The 19,772-nt window shown below is 41.0% G+C and overlaps 1 protein-coding gene across 4 annotated transcripts in view; it reads right to left on the minus strand.

The window, feature by feature from the left end:
* Positions 1-16,038, minus strand: part of gabrb3 (gamma-aminobutyric acid type A receptor subunit beta3) — a 110,925-nt gene extending 94,887 nt beyond the window's left edge. For all 4 annotated transcript variants that reach the window (XM_060826835.1, XM_060826833.1, XM_060826834.1 and 1 more), the window contains exon 1: positions 15,818-16,038. In XM_060826835.1, coding sequence (XP_060682818.1) covers positions 15,818-16,023 — 206 coding nt within the window. In that variant the 5' untranslated portion in view covers positions 16,024-16,038. The remainder of the gene's footprint in view (positions 1-15,817) is intronic.
* Between the last annotated feature and the right edge of the window lie 3,734 nt (positions 16,039-19,772).

Consider the following 19,772-nt stretch of genomic DNA (forward strand, 5'->3'; position numbering starts at 1 on the left):
CAAAATAGCCTGTATTCTTGGTTCAGTAATGAGTGAATTTTCAACTTAGTCAATGATAAACATTTGGCACAGAGTAGGCCCATTGAGCCTGCTCTTCCATTAGGTTATGATGATGATCGATCTGACATTGGTCTCTACTTTTCTGTCTATTCTAATACCCTTTGGCTTCTTCTCAGTTAAGAATTGCACCCAGCCTTAAAGAATGTTCAATTGCCCAGCGTCCACTGCTCTCTGAGGAAGAGATTTCTAGAGACTAACAACCCTCTGTGAGAAAGAAAAATCCTCAATACTATCTTAAATGAAATACCTCTTATTTTTAAGTTGTGTCATTGAACAGAGAACATAGAACAGTACAACACAGGAAAAGGCCCCTCTGCCCAAGATATTGTGCCAAACATGACACAAATTTCAACCAATCCCTTCTTCTTGCCCTTGGTCTATACCCTCCATTCCTTGCATATTCAAGTGCTTTCTAAAAGTCTGTTAAACACCCCAAACATTTCTGCATCCTAGTCCAGGAGTTCTAGACTTTTCCATGCAGGGTAACCTGCTTTCATATCCATCCTGTCAAGTTCCTTCAGGATCTTATGTGGTTCAAGAAAATTAACAGCGTGTAGGGATCATGGGTTTCCTGTCGAGGGCATCTCAAATAAGGGGTCACAAACCGAGGATACAGGATCGGTGATTTAGGACTGAGATGAGGAGAAATTTCTTCACTCAGAGGGTAGTGTACCTGTGGAATGTTGGGGAGGACAAACCACTGAAGATCTTTGAGAATGAAAGAAACAGATTTCTAAACATAAAAAAGCATCAAGACTATGGGGAAAGTGTGAGGAAATATGGCACTGAGATGAAGAATCATCCATGGGCAGATTGATTGACTGAATGACCGACTCCTGCTCTTAAGTTATTTGTTGCTGCGATTGCTTCTCAATCTTCTAACCTCATTAGAAACAGGACCGAACTGTTCAATCTTTCTTCATAAGAATATCCTTCATCTGGGCAATCTAATCCTTCATCTCGTAAACATCTGGAAAAATGTAAGTTATTCACTTTCGCAGGAAGAGTGCAGAAGCACAGTATGCAGAATTCCGAGGTACAGAGGGATTTAGGTATTTGGGGTACGAGTCACAAAGTGTTATCATGAAGGTACAACAAGTTATTGGGAGCTATCCTTTATTGTGAGATGAATCAAACATACAAGTGAGGATCTTATACTTCAGTTGTAGAAGATTTCAGTCTTCTTATTTAGACAAGGATCAAAATATATTGGAGTCGTTTCAGAGGAAGCTTAATAGATTGAAACCTGGAATGAGTGAGTTGTCTTATGAGGATCGGTCGGACAGGCTGCGCTCATTTCCACTGGAGTTTAGAAGAGTGTGAGGTGACTTGCTTGAAGTGTTGAATATATTGAAAGGTCTTGACAAGGTTGCCATGGAAGGGATGTTTCCTCCTGTGGGTCAATCCAGAATTTGGGGACACTGTTTTAACATTAGGTGTTTCCCTTTCTGGACAGGGATGAAAGAACTTCTTTCTCTAGGAGACTTTGGAATTCTCTAGCTCAGAAGATACTTGAGGCAGTGTCATTGAATATTTTATGATAGAAATATACAGATTCTTGCTGGGCAGTGGCATCAAGGATCATCAGGGTAGACATGAATGTGGAATTCAAAACATAAAATGATGAGGCATGAATTAAATAGCTGTACACCAGGCTCAAGAGGTGGAATGGTCTATTTCTGTTCCTTTTTCTCTGCACTGTTTCAAATCTTTTCTTAAACAAGGCGACTAAGACTGTACACAGTACTCCACATGTGGTCGCACCAATGCATTCTACAACTGTAGCAAAACTATCCTGCATTTACATTTTGTTTCCCTTGCAATGAACAACAACATTGCATTTGTTTTCTTGATTATTTGCAAAAGTTCTATCGTAATATTTTTGGGTCCATGTATCAGGATACCCAAATCCCTCCATAACACAGAGGTTCTGTGCTCCCTGTCCATTTAAACAATTTATTGTTTTTCCTATGCTTGCTGCTAAAGTGGACAAGTTCACATTTGTTCAATTATGCGCCATCTGCAAAATTTTTATTCAAGAACATGCTGCCTGAGAAACTGTCGTTCTATGAACTCAACTTCCAGGTTACTATTGCCAATCTGATAGATCCAATCTATATGCAAATTTAAAATCACTTCAGACAATCACTGTACTTTTCTCTCATTTTCCCCATTATTCCTTCCTGTGCATACATATGTACAAACATACAAATTAGGCCATTCAGCCCCTTGAGACTGTTCTACCTTTCAATAGGATAATGGTTAATTTTATTGGAACCTCAACTCTGCATTCTCACCTCCCCTCATTAACCATTCAACCACTTGCTTGACAAAGAATTCCAATGACTCATAGCCTTGTACAAGAAAGTAATTCACCTCATCCTCAGTGTGTTTTCCTAATTCATTTTTCTGCAGAATGGACCGCCAAAGACCAAGCTTGGCAGATGTTTCTGAAGCAGAAACTAATATGTTGGCATGCCAATTGGCATGCAGAGAACCTTTGACTGGCTGCAGGCCACTCAACTTGGAAGATATGTTGCTCATCTCTGTTTTAAAAGGGATATCCCTGAATTTTAGACCTTAGTGCCGAATTTAAGATTCTCCAGAAAGGAAGCACCAAGCTTTTTTGGGATCTTATGAGGTTTCATTATCATATCTTACTCTTTTAAGCTGTAGTGAATAAAAGTCTAGTCTGTCCAACATTTCTCCAAAATACAACAACCCTGCCAGTAGGTAGTAACCTAGTAAACTTTCGCTGAACTGTCTCTGACATGCTTTCATGCTTCTTGAATATGATGTGAAGCAAACTGGGCAAAATACATGTATGCATATTTAATATAATTTATTAGAAGTTTGGTTGCTGGTTTTTGAGTTAGTAACCTGTTGGTTTTCTGTGTGGCTGAAGTTAATAAGTAAGTATTTCTATAGCCATGGTAATTTATTTTATACAGTCTTTGAGGACTGGCTTTAGAGTGAATTGGTTTTAGTGCACTACAAATTGACTTTTTTGTACATCTCAGATTGTTTTGCAACTCAACCAGCTCAATAATCAGGCCTGAAGGTTTGTTTGAGACTTCTGGAACTTGACCTAGATCTTGGTCTGCAGGGGGAAACATCAAATTTGACAAAACTTTGAAAAAAAATTGTAAACTGTGAGGATGCCAGTGTAGCACCCCAGTCAACAACAAGTTGGTAGAGTGGGTGGATGTTTGGCAGATGAAATTCAATGCAGAGAATTGTGACACTTAGATAGGAAGAACTTTGACAGACAATAGGGGTTACAATTCTAAGAGGGATGCAGGGGCAGAGGGGTTTGGGTGGATATGTGCAAAGATCATTGGAAGTGGCAGGAAAGCTAAGAAGGGAAGTAAGTAAATCATTTAATATCCTCAGCTTTTTTAATAGCGGCATAGCAAGAAGGTGATGGTAAACTTTCTTTGCTTTGACCCATTGAATATTAATTATGGCACAACTATTAGACTTTAACAAGAGTAATGTATGCAGTTCGAGCACCACATTATAGGAAGGTTTTGAACATAGAGTCATAGAGATGTACAGCACGGAAACAGACCCTTCGGTCCAACTTGTCCATGTTGACCAGATATCCCAACCTAATATAATTCCACTTGCCAGCACCCGACCTATAAACCTCCAAACCCTTCCTATTCATATACCCATCCAGATGCCTTGTAAATGTTGCAATTGCACTAGCCTCCACTATTTCCTCTGGCAGCTCATTCCATACACGTACCACCCTCTACGTGAAAACGTTGCCCGTTAGGTCTCTTTTATATCTCTCCCCTCTCACCCTAAACCTATGCACTCTAGTTCTGGACTCCCCCACCCCAGGAAAATGACCTTGTCTATTTATGCTATCTATACCCCTCATGATTTTATAAACATCTATTAACATCACCCCTCAGCCTCTGATGCTCCAGGGAGAACAGCCCCAGCCTATTCAATCTCTCCCTGCAACTCAAATCCTCCAACCCTGGCAACATCCTTCTAAATCTTTTCTGAACTCTTTCAAGTTTCACAATATCCTTCTGATAGGAAGGAGACCAGAATTGCACACAGTATTCCAAAAGTGACTTAACCAATGTCCTGTGTAGCCGCAACATGACCTCCCAACTCCTGTATTCAATACTCTGAGTATTGAGTACAATAAAGGAAAGCATACCAAACACCTTCTTCACTATCCTATCTACCTGTGACTCTACTTTCAAGGAGCTTTGAATTTGTACCCCAAGATCTCTTTGTTCAGCAACACTACCTAAGACCTTACCATTAAGTGTATAACTCCTGCTCTGATTTGCTTTTCGAAAATGCAGCACTTTGCATTTATCTAAATTAAACTCCAGCTGCTACTCCTCAGCCCATTGGCTCATCTGATCAAGATCCCGTTTTAATCTGAGGTATTCTTCTTCTCTGTCCACTACACTTTGAATTCTGGTGTAATCTGCACACTTACTAACTATACCTCTTATGCTCACATCCAAATCATTTATATAAATGATAAAAAGTAGTGGACCCAACACAAATCCTTGTGGCACTCCACTGGTCACAGGCCTCCAGTCTAAAAAATAACCCTCCACCACCACTCTGTCTTCTACCTTCGAACCAGTTCTGTATCCAAACGGCTAGTTCTCCCTGTATTCCATGAGATCTAACCTTGCTGACCAGACTGCGATGGGGAACCTTGCCGAACACCTTAATGAAGTCCATATAGATCACGTCCACTGCTCTGCCCTCATCAATCCTCTTTGTTACTTCTTCAAAAAACTCAATCAAGTTTGTGAGATGTGATTTCCCATGCACAAAGCCCTGTTGACTATCCCTAATCAGTCCTTGCCTTTTCAAATACATGTATATCCTGTCCCTCAGGATTCCCTCCAACAACACGGGGTGGCACGGTGGCACAGTGGTTAGCATTGCTGCCTCACAGCGCCTGAGACCCGGGTTCAATTCCTGACTCAGGCGACAGACTGTGTGGAGTTTGCACGTTCGCCCCGTGTCTGCGTGGGTTTCCTCCAGGTGCTCCGGTTTCCTCCCACAGTCCAAAGATGTGTGGGTCAGGCGAATTGGCCATGCTAAATTGCCCGTAGTGTTAGGTAAGGGGTAAATGTAGGGGTATGGGTGGGTTGCGCTTCGGCGGGTCGGTGTGGACTTGTTGGGCCGAAGGGCCTGTTTCCACACTGTAAGTAATCTAATCTAATCTAATCTAAACACAATGCAGAGTGTGCAGAAGCAGTTTACAAGAATGGTTCTGGGGTGAGGAACTTCAATTCCAAGGATACGCAGAAGAAGGAAGTGAGAAAGTAGATGGGTATGGAATGCATTGCCTGGAAGTGTGGTGAAAACAAGTTCAATTGAAGTATACAAGAGGGTATTGGATGATTATTTGGATAAAAATAATATGCAAATGGATGAAGAAATAGCAGGAAATTGGCATGAGGTATGATGCTCATTTAACGTATAGGTGCAGGTTACTGAATTGCTTCATTCTGTGCTGTGACACTTCTTTCATTCTGTGATTTTTTTAAGCTTAAGGGAAATGCCTAAAGCAGAGAGAGACTTTCAATATTACTTTGAGTTTTGAGATGTCTTATGAATTCCTTGAAATAGTTTGTCAGTGTAAACTGGCTGTATTGAGATGGGATGGAATCAATAGTGAACTATATTACTTTATAGCAATGTTTCACCGTTTTTAGGAATACTTCAATGGGGCAAACAATTTCATGACACACTGACATTTTTCAGCTGATTTTATTGCTTATGAATATCATGTTCACTTGCATTTACGACAGTTATAGCCTTTTTAGAGATGTTTGCAACTTGGTGATTACAATAATCTAAAGAAGCATCAAATCCATTGTGTGAGTGGTGTTTTTGTACACTGTACTAGGCATATCTTTTGGGGACTATATAAAAGTCTTTTTTTAATCTTTTCATTTGTGGAAGAAGTTTTATGAGATTAATGACATTATACATTTACTGCATTAAAAATCTTTGAATTTGTACTATAAGTAAATGGTTTTATTTATTTTATTTTATCTTAATTTATTTTGCTCACAAACTACTGCTTTATTTTTAAACAAAACATACAGCATTGCATGCTTACATTTCAGTGGGAAACCACTTCAGTAAGACTAAACAAATCAAAACATTACCTATCAAGTTAGGTTTCAGTCTGGGATCTGATTTGGCCAGTAAAAACATCAGAGTCGAGAGTATGGTGTTGGAAAAGCACAGCAGGTCAGGCAGCATCCGAGGAGCAGGAGAACCGGCATTTCGTGCAAAAGCCCTTCATCAGGAATGAGCCGTCAATTCTCCTGCACCTCGGATGCTGCCTGACCTGCTGTGCTTTTCCAGCACCACACTCTCGACTCTGATCTCCAGCATCTGCAGCCTTCACTTTCTCCCAGTAATAACATCAGCTGGCACCATAACAATGAGGTGATCAATGTTGTGCACAGTCTTTTGGATGCAGCGCCATCAGTATTCTGTACAACTGAACCATAAGGTCATTACTTTGTATTCAGTTCTCCTTGTGATAAAATATATATCATTCTATCAACTTGCATTCTTACTGGCTACACCTGCATTCTAATGTTATGTGCTCTGAATCAGATGAATTTTGGAAAATTAAAAGCAACACATCAATTATGCCCCACTCGTCACTTCTTTTAAGGATCTATGATGACGACTGTTAAGTCCAAAAGATATAGGAGCAGAATTAGCCTGTTCAGTCCAATCTGTCTGCTCTGCTATTCAATCATGGCTGATATGTACCTCAACCTTGTTCTTGTGCCTTCTTCCTTGATCCCCTTAGGAATCAAGAACCTCTGTCTTAAAGACGTTCAATAACTTAGCTTCCACAACCTTTTGTGGCAATGAATTGCACAGATTAATCACTCTCAGGCTGAAGAAATTCCTCCTCATCTCAGTTCTAAAGGGTTTTTCCTTCATTCTGAGGCTGTGCCCTTGGGTCCTATTCTCTCCTACTAGTGGAAACATCTTTTCCATGTCCACACTATCCTGACCTATCTGTGTTTTATAAGCTTCAATGAGATCTCCCCTCATCCTTCTAATCTCAAGCGAGTACAGACTCAGAGTCCTCAACTGCTCCTCATATTACAAGCATTTTATCCCTGGGAGCAGTCTTGTGAACCTCCTCTCGGTCCCCTCTAATGCTAGTATACCTTTCCATAGATACGGGGGGCCCAAAACTGCTCACTACATTCCAAATGAGGTCTGACCAGCACCTTATGCATCCTTGCTCTTATATCCAAGCTCTCTTGAAATGAATGCTAATATTGCATTTGACTTCCTAAATGCCAACTGAACTTGCATGTTAATCTTAAGAGAATCCTGAACTAAGACTCCTGAGTTTCTTTGTGCTTCAGATTTCCAAAGTGTTTTCCCATTTAGAAAATAATTTATGCCTTTATTCTTCCTACCAAAGTGTATAACCTCAAAATTTCCCACATTGTATTCCATCTGTCACTTCTTTGTGCCCTCTCCCAGCCTGTCTAAATCCTTCTGCCTTCCCGCTTCATCAACACTATCTGCCTCTCCACTTATCTTTGTGTCATCTGCAAACCTAGTAACAGTGTCCTCAGTTCCTTCATCTAAATCGTTAATGCATAACATGAATAATTGACCCCTACAAAACTTCTCTACTCTCCAGCTGCCATCTTGGAAAAGACCTTTCATTCCCATCACTACCTTCTGCCAGTCAGTCAATCCTCTATTCATGCAGTACCTTGCTCCTCACACTGTGAAGCTCTTATCTTATTGAGCAGCCTCCTGTGTGGCACCTTGCCAAAGGCCTTCTGGAAATCCAAAGAGATCTTCTGCATTGGCTTTCCTTTGTCTAACTTGCTCGTTACCTCCTTAAAGAATTCTAACAGTTTTGTCAGGCATGACCTCCCCTTGATGAAGCCTTGCTAGCTCAGCCCTATTTTACCACTCCAGTATCTTGACCCTAACACCATGGACCTTTATCTTATTGAGCAGCCTCCTGTGCTGCACTTTGTCAAAGGCCTTCTGGAAATCTCAATCGATCGTGTCCATTGGCTCTGCTTCGACTAACTTGCTTATTAATCCCTCACAGAGTTGTAACATATTTCTCAGGCATAACTTTCCCTTGATGAAGCCGTGCTGACTCAGCCGTAGTTTACCATGCATTTCCAAGTATTCCACAATCTCATCCTCCATAATGGACTCTAAAATCTTATTAATGACCAAGGTCAGGCTAATCAGCCTACAGCTTCCTCTCTTCTACATCCCTGACTTCTTAATCAGAGGCTTTATATTTGCCCTTTTCCAGTCCTCTAGCACCTTCCTTGACTCCAGTGATTCCTGAAAGATTACCACCAATGCCTCTGCAATCTCCTCAGCTAGCTCCTTCAGAACTCCAGGGTACAGTCCATCTAGTTTTTGTGTAATTTATCCACCTTCAGTCCTTTTAACTTTTCCAGCATCTCCTCCTTAATGATGGTCACTATATTCACTTCTGTCACTTGACTCTCTTGAAATTTATGTTGCTGTTATCTTCCACTGTGAAAAGTGATGGAAAGGACTTATTCAATTCCTAGGTTATTTCTTTGTTCCCCGTTACTACTTCTCCAGTCTCATTTTCAAGTAGTCAGATGTCCACTCTTGCCTCTCTCCAACTACCTTTAAGATATCTGTAACATCTCTTGCAATCTTCTTTTATATTACTAGTTGGCTTACTCTCATATCTCATCTTCTCCTGCATTATTGCTTTTTTTAGTTATCCTCAGTTGATTTTTAAAGGCTTCCCAATCTTCTTGCTTTCCACTAACCATCATCACATTGGATTTTTTTTTTACTTTTTTGCTGTCTCTGACTTTCCTTATCAGCCACGGTTGTCTCATCTTCCACTTAGTATGTTTCTTCTTTCTTTGGGATGATTTTTTTCTGTGGCTCCCAGAAACTCCTGCCACTGCTGCTCCACTGTTTCCCCCACGAGGCTCTCCTTCCAATCAACTCTGGCCAGCTCTTCCCTCATGTCTTTGTTATTACTTTTGCTCAATTGTAATACCACTACATCTGATTCCCGCTTCTCCCTCTCAAACTGAATCCACGAGACCTGGTCAGTCCCAACACTTTACCCAGCATCACCTCCCTGGTGTTTGTAATTTTCCTGAGTTACTCTCTTCCTTCTATTTCCAACTTTATTATTGCTTCTGGGATGTCACTTGTACTCTCTATAGTGAAGACTGATGGAAAACACCTGTTCAATTCATCTGCCATTTCCTTATTTTCTATTATTAATTCTCAAATCTCACTTACTTGTATGCCCTGTATGTACTGTGGACAGGTAGTACTTTTAAACGCTCTATTAACTACTCCCACAAGTGAGTGTTATCCCTATTATTTCTTATCTCTACCCAAACTGATTCTACATCTTGGATTTGAGAAATAAGATAGTCTCTCAGTATTGTACTCATGTCATTCTTTAGACATAAGATTATTGAGAATTAATGTTCTCCAACATTCCTTGGAGATACCAAGTGCCTTTAACGTCATTTTTCTTTTCTGGATCTTCATCTGCCTATTCTGGATTTCCTGGTTATGTTGCAATAGCAAATACTGGCACATAAATCTGCTATTTAAGTACCTGTCTGCATTATTACCATATGCACAACCTGTAACAAGTTCCACAGAACAACTTTCTAATGAGAATATTGAAACAAAATCAACACTGGGCCATGCTATTGGACAAATGTGCAGGCTTGGAACTAAGCTTTTCTATATATCCTGAGGCAACACCTTTGGCTTCATTATTGAATATATTGTTCTCAGATATATATCTTCTAACTATCTTCCTGATGACCTTGTATTGGTGTGAAAAACAAAGCATCCTTGTCATGATTGACTGGTTTCCCTTTCATCATCAAGGCCACAGCACCTCACCTTCATCCATGTTGGTTCTCTGAAAGGTGCTATGCAGGTGACCATGGGGATACCATTCTCTTCATATCGCTCCTTTACTATATTTGGAGTTTAATTTAGACTGTTTGACTTATACCCAGTGAGTTCCTCATCAGTCTCAACTTCTTGCTTAACGTGCTGACAGATAGAAAAATTTGCTGATCCACAAAGTTTTTTCAGCAATAGTTTAATCCAGGACAGAACTGATCGTCCCTCCTCTAATACTCGTTTCATTATGAAATCTCCATTTCAATAAGCATACCATTTATAGAACTTGTAAATCAAGCAGTAAAGCCTCAAGCAAAAAGAAAATATGCTGAAGAAACACAGCAGTTCAGACAGTGTAGAGTCATATAACACGGAAATAGACCTTGTGCTCCAACTTAACTATGCTGAGTAAGTTTCTCAAACTAAACTAGTCCCACTTGCCCACATTTGGCTCATATCCCTCTAAATGTTTCCTTTCCATGTTTGCATCCAAATGTCAGTTAAATGTTATCTGCATCTATCACTGCCTCTGGTAGTTCATTCCATACACAAACCATCTCAATCAGTGGAGACAGAAACATTGTAAAATTTCATGACTCTTCTTCAGAATCTTTTTTCTTCAAAGCCCCAAGTATCTGGATTGAATTCTGGCAATCTTTTTGTCTCCCAGCTTACACCTTCCATGACTTTTGTTTGGACATCCGAAACTATGCTTCTGATATTCAATCTCTTACAAAGTTCCATGCATGCTGACATGTACCATCCTGCGGTTCAGTGATGTCTTAGTTTTAAAACTTCTGTCCTGGTTTCCGTAGCTCCTCCAGATCCACATGTTGCAAGTCTGTGCACCTCTCCAATTCGGGCCTCTGGTGCAGCCGTGATTTTAATCCATACCTCAATAGCAGCAGTGCCTTTAGCCTCCGAGGCCCTGGCTTCTGAAACTCCCTCTCTGAGTCTCTCGGCCTTTATAGCCCTCATTCTCTGTCATTTACCTGGACCTGTGGTTTGGTGTTATGTTTTATTTGAAAACGCGCCAGTAAAGTGCTTGGGATTTTTTTACTTTGGTATAGGTGCTGTGCAAAAGGGTCAGCACAGTGGCTCAGTGGTTAGCATTGCTGCTTCAACGCCAGGGACCCAGTTTCGATTCCAGCCTTGGACGATTGTCTGTGTGGAGTTTGCACATTCTCCCTGTGTCTGCATGGGTACCCTCTGGGTGCTCCGATTTCCACCCACAGTCCGAACGTGTGCAAGTTAGATGGATTGGCCATACTAAATGGTCCAGCGATGTGCAGCCTAGGTGGATTAGCCATGAGAAATGCAGAGTTATAAGGTAGGGCGGGTGGGTCTGGATGAGATACTCTTCAGAGGATTGGCGTGGACTCAATGGGCTGAATGGCCTGCTTCCACACTGTAGGGATTCTAAATACGAGTAACTGTTGCTGTTGACAAGCATTAATGTTGTCTTTGTTCTGATAGGCTACTTTTGACCTCACTGGAAAGAAGAAATTTGATTAAATTTCTCTTCACTACTGCTTCAGTGATAGATTTGACAGCAAAGTCAGCTCAGTATTAGGTGGATGTACCTTTCTAATCTTTAAGACTGCCTGAATCCTGTCTTCAGCCAACTCCCATGGGCTGTGAATTTCCACTACAAAAACTGATTTGACTCCAGATGTTGTACGAGACTTTTCAAAAATGCAGCAACCTGCTTGGACTGCTTGGAGATTTATGTTGGTAATTTATTCACAGGATGGGGAATTTTCAACTTCTGCTCTGAAATAATTCTCACAGTCAGCCATCACAATCAGAAACAGATTAGAAAAACACAAGGTGGGTATGAACTGACTGCTCATCCATTAAAAGTTGGTGTGGACTTGTTGGGCCAAATGGCCTGTTTCCACACTGTAGGGAATCTAGTCTAATCAAAAGGAATTTGAAAACCACCCAAATGATAAAGGCATCCCAAGTTACAAAGGGTAAATTGTAGACATTTGTTCTCAGATATTCACAGGTGTTGTAAGTATCTTTCATTCCCTAAAGGATAATAGGTAGCCAGATGGCTTTTTACAGCAGGCAACAATATTTACATGGTCACTATTGGGCTAATCTTTTTTTTAGTAATTCCACATGTTCTTTCACTGAATTCAAATTTGTTATGATGGGACTACGATTCACAGAACCTTAATCAAGGGTCTTTTATTACTACTGCAGTGACCACCACCTCCCCTTTATGAGGTGTGATGGAATGTTCCTAGCTTCAACTGCACACTATGTTCCCATTTGGTTTGTTGTTTAGTTATATGGTTGGTTCTTGTATCTTCCAGGTGCTCCATGCTTAGGACCTACTACCATTTGGAATTGAGGATGTCTTTTTTCTCATCCATTTTAAACGTTCATATTTTCCTCACTTGTATGGTAAATTCATGCTAATTTGCTTATTTTAATTCAATCAAAGTAAAATGAATTCACAAGGTGCACAAATTATTTCCCCTCTCCCTAGCCTATGGAAATTGTAGTCAATTGTATAATTTCAATCACCATCTTTGTTAAGACTGTCAAAATCAGTGTGCTCTAGGAATCAAATCTGTAATCATCATTTCACATAGTTTCCAACTAGACACAAAAAGGGAATGAGCTCATTTTACTAAAATGTAGCTTTTGTGCAGGTAGCAGTGATTCTGTCAGATCTGTGATCATACAATTCTGGGGATTGGTTAGAATTCAAAGTTTGGGAGAAGATTTGTAGCTCGGGTGTTCGTTGTTGTGGTTCTGTTCGCTGAGCTGGGAATTTGTGTTGCAGACGTTTCATCCCCTGTCTAGGTGACATCCTCAGTATTTGGGAGCCTCCTGTGAAGCACTTCTGTGATGTTTCCTCTGGCATTTGTAGTGATTTGTATCTGCCGCTTCCGGTTGTCAGTTCCAGCTGTCCGCTGCAGTGGCCGGTATATTGGGTCCAGGTCTATGTGCTTATTGATTGAATTTGTGGATGAGTGCCATGCCTCTAGGAATTCCCTGGCTGTTCTCTGTTTGGCTTGTCCTATAATAATAGTGTTGCCCCAGTCAAACTCATGTTGCTTGTCATCTGAGTGTGTGGCTACTAAGGATAGCTGGTCATGTCGTTTCATGGCTAGTTGGTTTTCATGGATGAGGACCATTAGCAGCATTCCTGTTTGTCCTATGTAGTGTTTTGTGCAGTCCTTGCATGGGATTTTGTACACTACATTGGTTTTGCTCATGCTGGGTATCGGGTCCTTCATCCTGGTGAGTTGTTGTCTGAGAGTGGCTGTTGGTTTGTGTGCTGTTATGAGTCCTAGTGGTCGCAGTAGTCTGGCTGTCAGTTCACAAATGTTCTTGATGTATGGCAGCGTGGCTAGTCCTTTGGGTTGTGGCATGTCCTCATTCCGTTGTCTTTCCCTTAGGCATCTGTTGATGAAATTGTGGGGGTATCCGTTTTTGGCGAATACATTGTAGAGGTGTTCTTCTTCCTCTTTTTGCAGTTCTGGTGTACTGCAGTGTGTTGTGGCCCTTTTGAATAGTGTCTTGATGCAACTTCTTTTGTGTGTGTTGGGGTGGTTGCTTTCGTACTTCAGGACTTGGTCTGTTTGTGTGGCTTTCCTGTATACCTTTGTGGTGAATTCTCCATTCGGTGTTCTCTGTACCATCACGTCTAGGAATGGGAGTTGGTTGTCCTTTTCTTCCTCTCTAGTGAATCGGATTCCTGTGAGTGTGGCGTTGATGATCCGGTGTGTGTTCTCTATTTCTGTGTTTTTAATGATTACAAAGGTATCATCTACATTTCTGACCCAGTGTTTGGGTTGAATTTGTAGTAAGACTGTTTGTTCTAACCTTTGCTTTACCACTTCTGCTATGAGTCCAGAGGTGGGTGAGCCCATGGGTGTGCCGTTGATTTGTTCATATATTTGGTTGTTGAATGTGAAGTGTGTTGTGAGGCACAGGTCCAGTAGTTTGAGTATGCAGTCTTTGTTGATAGGTTCTCCGTCTTGTTGTCTGTTCTGTATGTCCAGCAGGTTGGCTATTGTTTCTCTGGCTAGGGTTTTGTTGATAAGGTGAACAGTGCCATTACATCGAATGAGACCATAGTTTCTTCCTTGTCTATGTGTATATTTCTGATGATGTCCAAGAATTCCTGTGTTGACTGTATAGAGTGTCTGGATCCGCTGATCAGGTGTTTCAGTTTCTGCTGTGGTTCTTTAGTCAGTTTGTGTGATGGTATCCCTGGTAGTGATACTATAGATCTGAGTGGGATGTTTGGTTTGTGCACTTTAGGTAGTCCATAGAATCTGGGGGTGTTGTTGCTTTCAGGTTTCATTCTCTGTAGGTCAAAGCTGGTTATTTGTCCTTTTTTTGTAAGTTCCTCAGTGTGTTGTTTATCCTATTGGTGAGCTGTGGGGTGGGGTCAAACTCTTTCTTTTGGTAGGTGTTGGTATCTGCAAGTAGTTGTTGTGCTTTTTGGATGTACTCTGCTTTGTCCAGGATGACCGTCATTCTACCTTTGTCTGCTGGTAGTATGATTATGTTCTTATCGTTTCTTCGTGCTTTTAGTGCTTCCCGCTCCTTGGTGTTGAGGTTATGTGTTTGTCTTTTCCTTGTTATTGGGTCACCTGGACCCAATATACCGGCCACTGCAGCGGACAGCTGGAACTGACAACCGGAAGCGGCAGATACAAATCACTACAAATGCCAGAGGAAACATCACAGAAGTGCTTCACAGGAGGCTCCCAAATACTGAGGATGTCACCTAGACAGGGGACGAAACGTCTGCAACACAAATTCCCAGCTCGGCGAACAGAACCACAACATTGGTTAGAATTTTGTCAATTATGGACTTTGAAGAATTCTTGCCAAATCCAGCATCCTTAAAGTGCCTCTCTGTAACACAACTGCAAAAATCCATGCAGGGCTAAAGCTGTCTTTGGTTATTAAAAAAAATCAATTATAGCCCATATCTGGTGGTAATTACTGCTTTAACTCCCTTGCCCTCAGAAGAATCTGCAAACAGCCATCAAAACGATTCCCTGAAGCCACTAGTTAGCTGCAAATTTCAGATTTTTTTTCTCTTTATAATTCTTCAAACTAATTATACAGATGTTTCAGCTTTCCACCATTGGCAGTCTGACTACATCTTTATTATTACTGTAAGTGCCCATTTTGGGACTGGGACACTTTTTTTCCCTCTTATTTACAAAATGGAAATTATTATGTTGGGAGTAGCACTGAGGTATTTAATGTGCGAGATGAAAAGTTTCCTTCCGTTTCAACAGAAGATTCCTTTGCTGACCTGTGCTATGCCCTGTTCTGATATATGTTGTGCCCAAATCATCTGGTATCTCTGGTACACACTAGAGGGAGAATCTACAATATTCTGGGACTGTAGAGAAAAAAAAAATCTTGATGCTTCTAAGGCAGGAGAAAATTAAATCAGAATTCAAAAATGCTACAAATTATATATGAATCTAAGTATGAGTGGTTAATTAATTTGCAAGGGAAATTTCTCTCTGCCTTGTTACATGAGATGCATTTGCATATTTCTACCCTGTTTTCAATTTGCACTCACTGCGGGGCTTTCCGGATGCAGAAACCAAACCTGACCAGACAAAAGCTGACTGATGACGGCACCGGGGTGGTGAAAGGAAATGAGCACCGACTGGGTTGCATGCTTACTACAGGTTTTATTCTCCCGGGCTTGCCTGAGGTCAGCGTTACAGCCTGCCGGGATCCGAACTGCCTTCCCAACACGCAAGCCTTGGTACATTGCCAGGTCAATAAAGAAGGGTCTAACACAAACCTCAGTCCGTAGAGCACTGTTCCATCCGGGTGAAGCCGGATCATTCTGTTCTTCACCGTGACACCGTGCACAAATGATTTCTTGTCGTTCAGGAAGTATGTGTCAGGCACCCAGAGCTGATCTGCCACTCGATTGTCTAGAGTCAGGTTGAGAGGTATCCCTGAATAAGCAAGCCTCTTGTCCCTCCAGTATTGTTGGAAATACATTGTTATCGTGTAATCCTGTAAGAGAAGTGACAGAAAAGCTATCAGCAGTGTTTCACTGAGGAATTCTTTCATGCTTTAGATACTGTACACAAATGGAATGAGAGTAAATGAACCATATAAAATCCTTCTGAGCAAGCACTTAGTGGAGTGAACATGTGGATATATGAGAATCTGCACAGACTCTGGGATATAAATCAGTGTAACGATTCAGTGATCTGGCTGGAAAGTATGGAACCAAAAACAATATTGGGATAATTCTTTTTGGATGCTTTCACTGTAGCTTCAATCAAACATGCTACACCTTGTTAGCAATGAAGCACAGTCTTGTCAGGAGCTGGAGACAGTGACAAAAGGAAGTCATTTTAAAACACACATCAGACTGCACTTATAATATGGAGTTATAGAGTAATAGAGGGATATGCACAGAAACGGGCCCTTCAGTCCAACTTGTCCTTGCTGACCAGGTTTCCTCAACTGAATAAATCCCATTTGCCTGCTTTTGGCCCATACCCTTCGAAGTCTTTCCTATTCATGTACCTGTCTAAATGTCTTTTAAATGTTATAAGTGTGCCCGCCCAGCTTCCTCTGGCAGCTCATTCCACTCACGCACCAACCCCTGTGTGAAAAGGTTGCCCTTCAAGTCCTTTTAAATCCTTCCTCTCTCACCTTAAGCCTATGCCCTCTAGTTTTGAATGCCCCTATGCTGGGAAAAAGACCTGGCTTTTCACCTTCACTATGTGTTTCATAACTTTATAAACCTCCTATGTTCCATTTGGAAGAAGTGTCCCTATTCGGCCTATCCAGCCTCTCCTTACAACTCCCGTTTTGGTAACATCCTTGTAAATCTTTTTTGCACCCTTTCCAGTTTAATAACTTCCTCCCAATACTAGAATTGTACACAGTACTCCAAATGTGACCTTACTAATGTCTCATACAGCTGTAACATGATTTCCCAACTCCTGTACTCAGTGATCTGACCGATGGAGGCAAGCATACCAAATGCCTCCTTCACCACCCTGTCTACCTGAGACGCCATTTTCAAGGACCCCTAGGTTACTCTGTTCGACAACACGCGCCAGGGCTCTACGATTACCTGTGGAAGTTCTGCCATGGTTTGTCTTACCAAAATGTAACTCCTTGCATTTATCTAAATTAAACTTCATCTGCCATTCCTCGGCCCACTGGCCCAGTTGATCAAGATACCATTGTACTCTTCAACAACCTTCTTCACTCCACTATACCATTCATTTTGGTGTCATCCGCAAACTGACTAATTATGCCTCCTATATACTCATCCAAATCATCTGTATAAATGACATTAATTATTTATATAATATGAGACTGGGAATTCAGTAGTACGGCCAGCTTTGAGGAAATTCAGTTGCCCTTCCTTGCAAAACATTCCAGCTATGATTCTCCTGAATTTTATGTCCCTAAATAATTATTCATGTTAAAGATTTAAGAATGAGATAGAATACAAAAAATGGCCAATGACCAACAATGTCAGATCCTTTCACAAATCAAATACATTCCACTCAATCTACTGCAAATGACAATGTTGCGTATCAAATTAAACTTAACTCTGGTTGAGAGCCTGAATCGCACTGCATTACATATATTTATTCAATGAGTATTGTTCTTTTTTGGAAAAAAAGAAATGGCTTTCAATTGGAGTAATCATCTGAAAACAGGTATTGTGTGTTGTGCCTAGATCTGAGGAGATCTCTATAGCTCTGAATCATGCATTAACTATGTGTATATTAATTGTGACAACAAATATTGTTTTTAGCAGGGTCCAAAGAGGTGTGGTGGCTCAGCGATTAGCACTGCTGCCACATGGTGCAGGGACTGGGGCTCGATTTCACCTGCGGGCGACTGTCTGTGTGGAGTTTGCACATTCTCCCTGTCTGTGTGTGTTTCCTCCAGGTGTTGCGGTTTCCTCCCACAGTCAAAAAATGTGCAGGTTGGGTGGATTGACAGTGCTAAACTGCCCATAGTGTCCAGGGATGTGCAGGCCAAATGGATTAGCCCTGAGAAATATAGGGTCATAGGCTGGAGAGAGTGCGTCTGGGTGGGCTGCTCTTCAATGTGATCTTGATGACCTGCTTCCACGCTGTCAGGATTCTATAATAAAATCTATGCTTTACCCGGGTAACTTCCACCATCCCTGCAGCCTGCTGAACTTGATGCACTGCTCAAATTCAGATGTCTTTTGTATACCCATTGACATCTGTGCTTTCAGATATTTCAGTCCCTTAAGCTGCTCTTCAAGTATTACCTTCTCAAACTTCTTAGGATCTTTATTATCCTTCAACACATGGATAATTCCTCTCTTTGCTTTGCCAATATTTTCTTATGAGCCTTGGTGCCAGATTTTCTCTGTTAATGAATTTTTGAAATCACTTTGGGACATTTCAACTACATTAAAAGGTGCTAAATAGAACATAAGAACAGGAATGGACCACTCAGTCCATCAATCCTATCTCATCATTCAATATGATCATGGCTAATCAAACACATCAATGCCTTTCACCCACCCCACCCCATAACCCTGTATGCCACTGGTAATCAGAAATCTATCAGTTTCTCTCCTAAAGATACTCAAAGAATGAGCCTCCACAGTCTTCTGTGGTCGAGAATTCCTGGGGGCCACAACCCTCTGAGTAAACAAAGATTCTTTTCATCTCGGTCTTAAGTGGCATCCCCCTTAGTTATAAATTGTGCCCTAGTTCTACATTCTCTAATGAGGGAAACATCTTAGCTGCATCTACCCTGTCTATCACTTTAGGTTTTTTTCAGTTTCAATGGGATCACCTTCAAAATTCTTTAAAATGCTCGCGAAGACAGGTCCACTTTGCCCAATCACTCTTTATAGGATAGCCCTGCCATGCCAGGAAAATAAATACAAACTGTTATTACATCCAAATACATGAATCAGGACTAGCAATGAGCCATCCACTGCCTTGAGCCTGCTCTGATTTCTATGGCTGGTCTAACAGCAATCCCGAATCTATATTCCAGGTTATCTCTGGTAACCTTTGACCTTCTTGCTTTGCAATAATCTACCACTGTCTTCAAAGCATGCAAATATTCTGCTTCCACTACCTTTTTCAGAAAAGGAGTGCCACAGACCCATGGCCCACTGAATGAAAGAAGAAATTCACCTTAGCTGTTTTAAGGATGACCCTTACATTTTAGTGTCCCTCAGTTCTGTAACTAATTCTTCTTTACACTCTCCACACGTACTCTGTCAAAACCTCTTGGGATCATATACATTTCATCCAAATGCTTCTCATCTTTGAACTCCAATGGGTACAAGCCGAGCATGTTCGAACTTTCCTCATAAGCCAACAGCCCCATTCCAGGTATTAGTCTAGTAAGCCTCCTCTAAATTTTTCCTTACACATTTAGATTCTTTCTTACATAAAGTGACAAATACTGTGTAAAATGCTCCAGATGTAGTCTCAACGGTGCCTGTAGAACTGAAGCAGAACCTTACCACTTTAGTATTCAGTCTCCCATGCTATAAATGATAACTCTATTAGCTTCCTAATTACTTGCTATACCTACATATAACCTTTTGCAATTGGTGCATAATGAAATCTATATCTCTGCCTTTCAGAGCTCTGCAATTTCTCACCATTTAGACAATGTGCTTCTTTTTTGTTCTTCCTGCCAAAATGGATATTTTTCGACATAATATGCCTTTTACTATACCTTTGCACACTCACTTAACCTGACTATATCTT

This window comes from Hemiscyllium ocellatum, chromosome 6 (assembly GCF_020745735.1).
Source record: "Hemiscyllium ocellatum isolate sHemOce1 chromosome 6, sHemOce1.pat.X.cur, whole genome shotgun sequence".
Taxonomy (NCBI): domain Eukaryota; kingdom Metazoa; phylum Chordata; class Chondrichthyes; order Orectolobiformes; family Hemiscylliidae; genus Hemiscyllium; species Hemiscyllium ocellatum.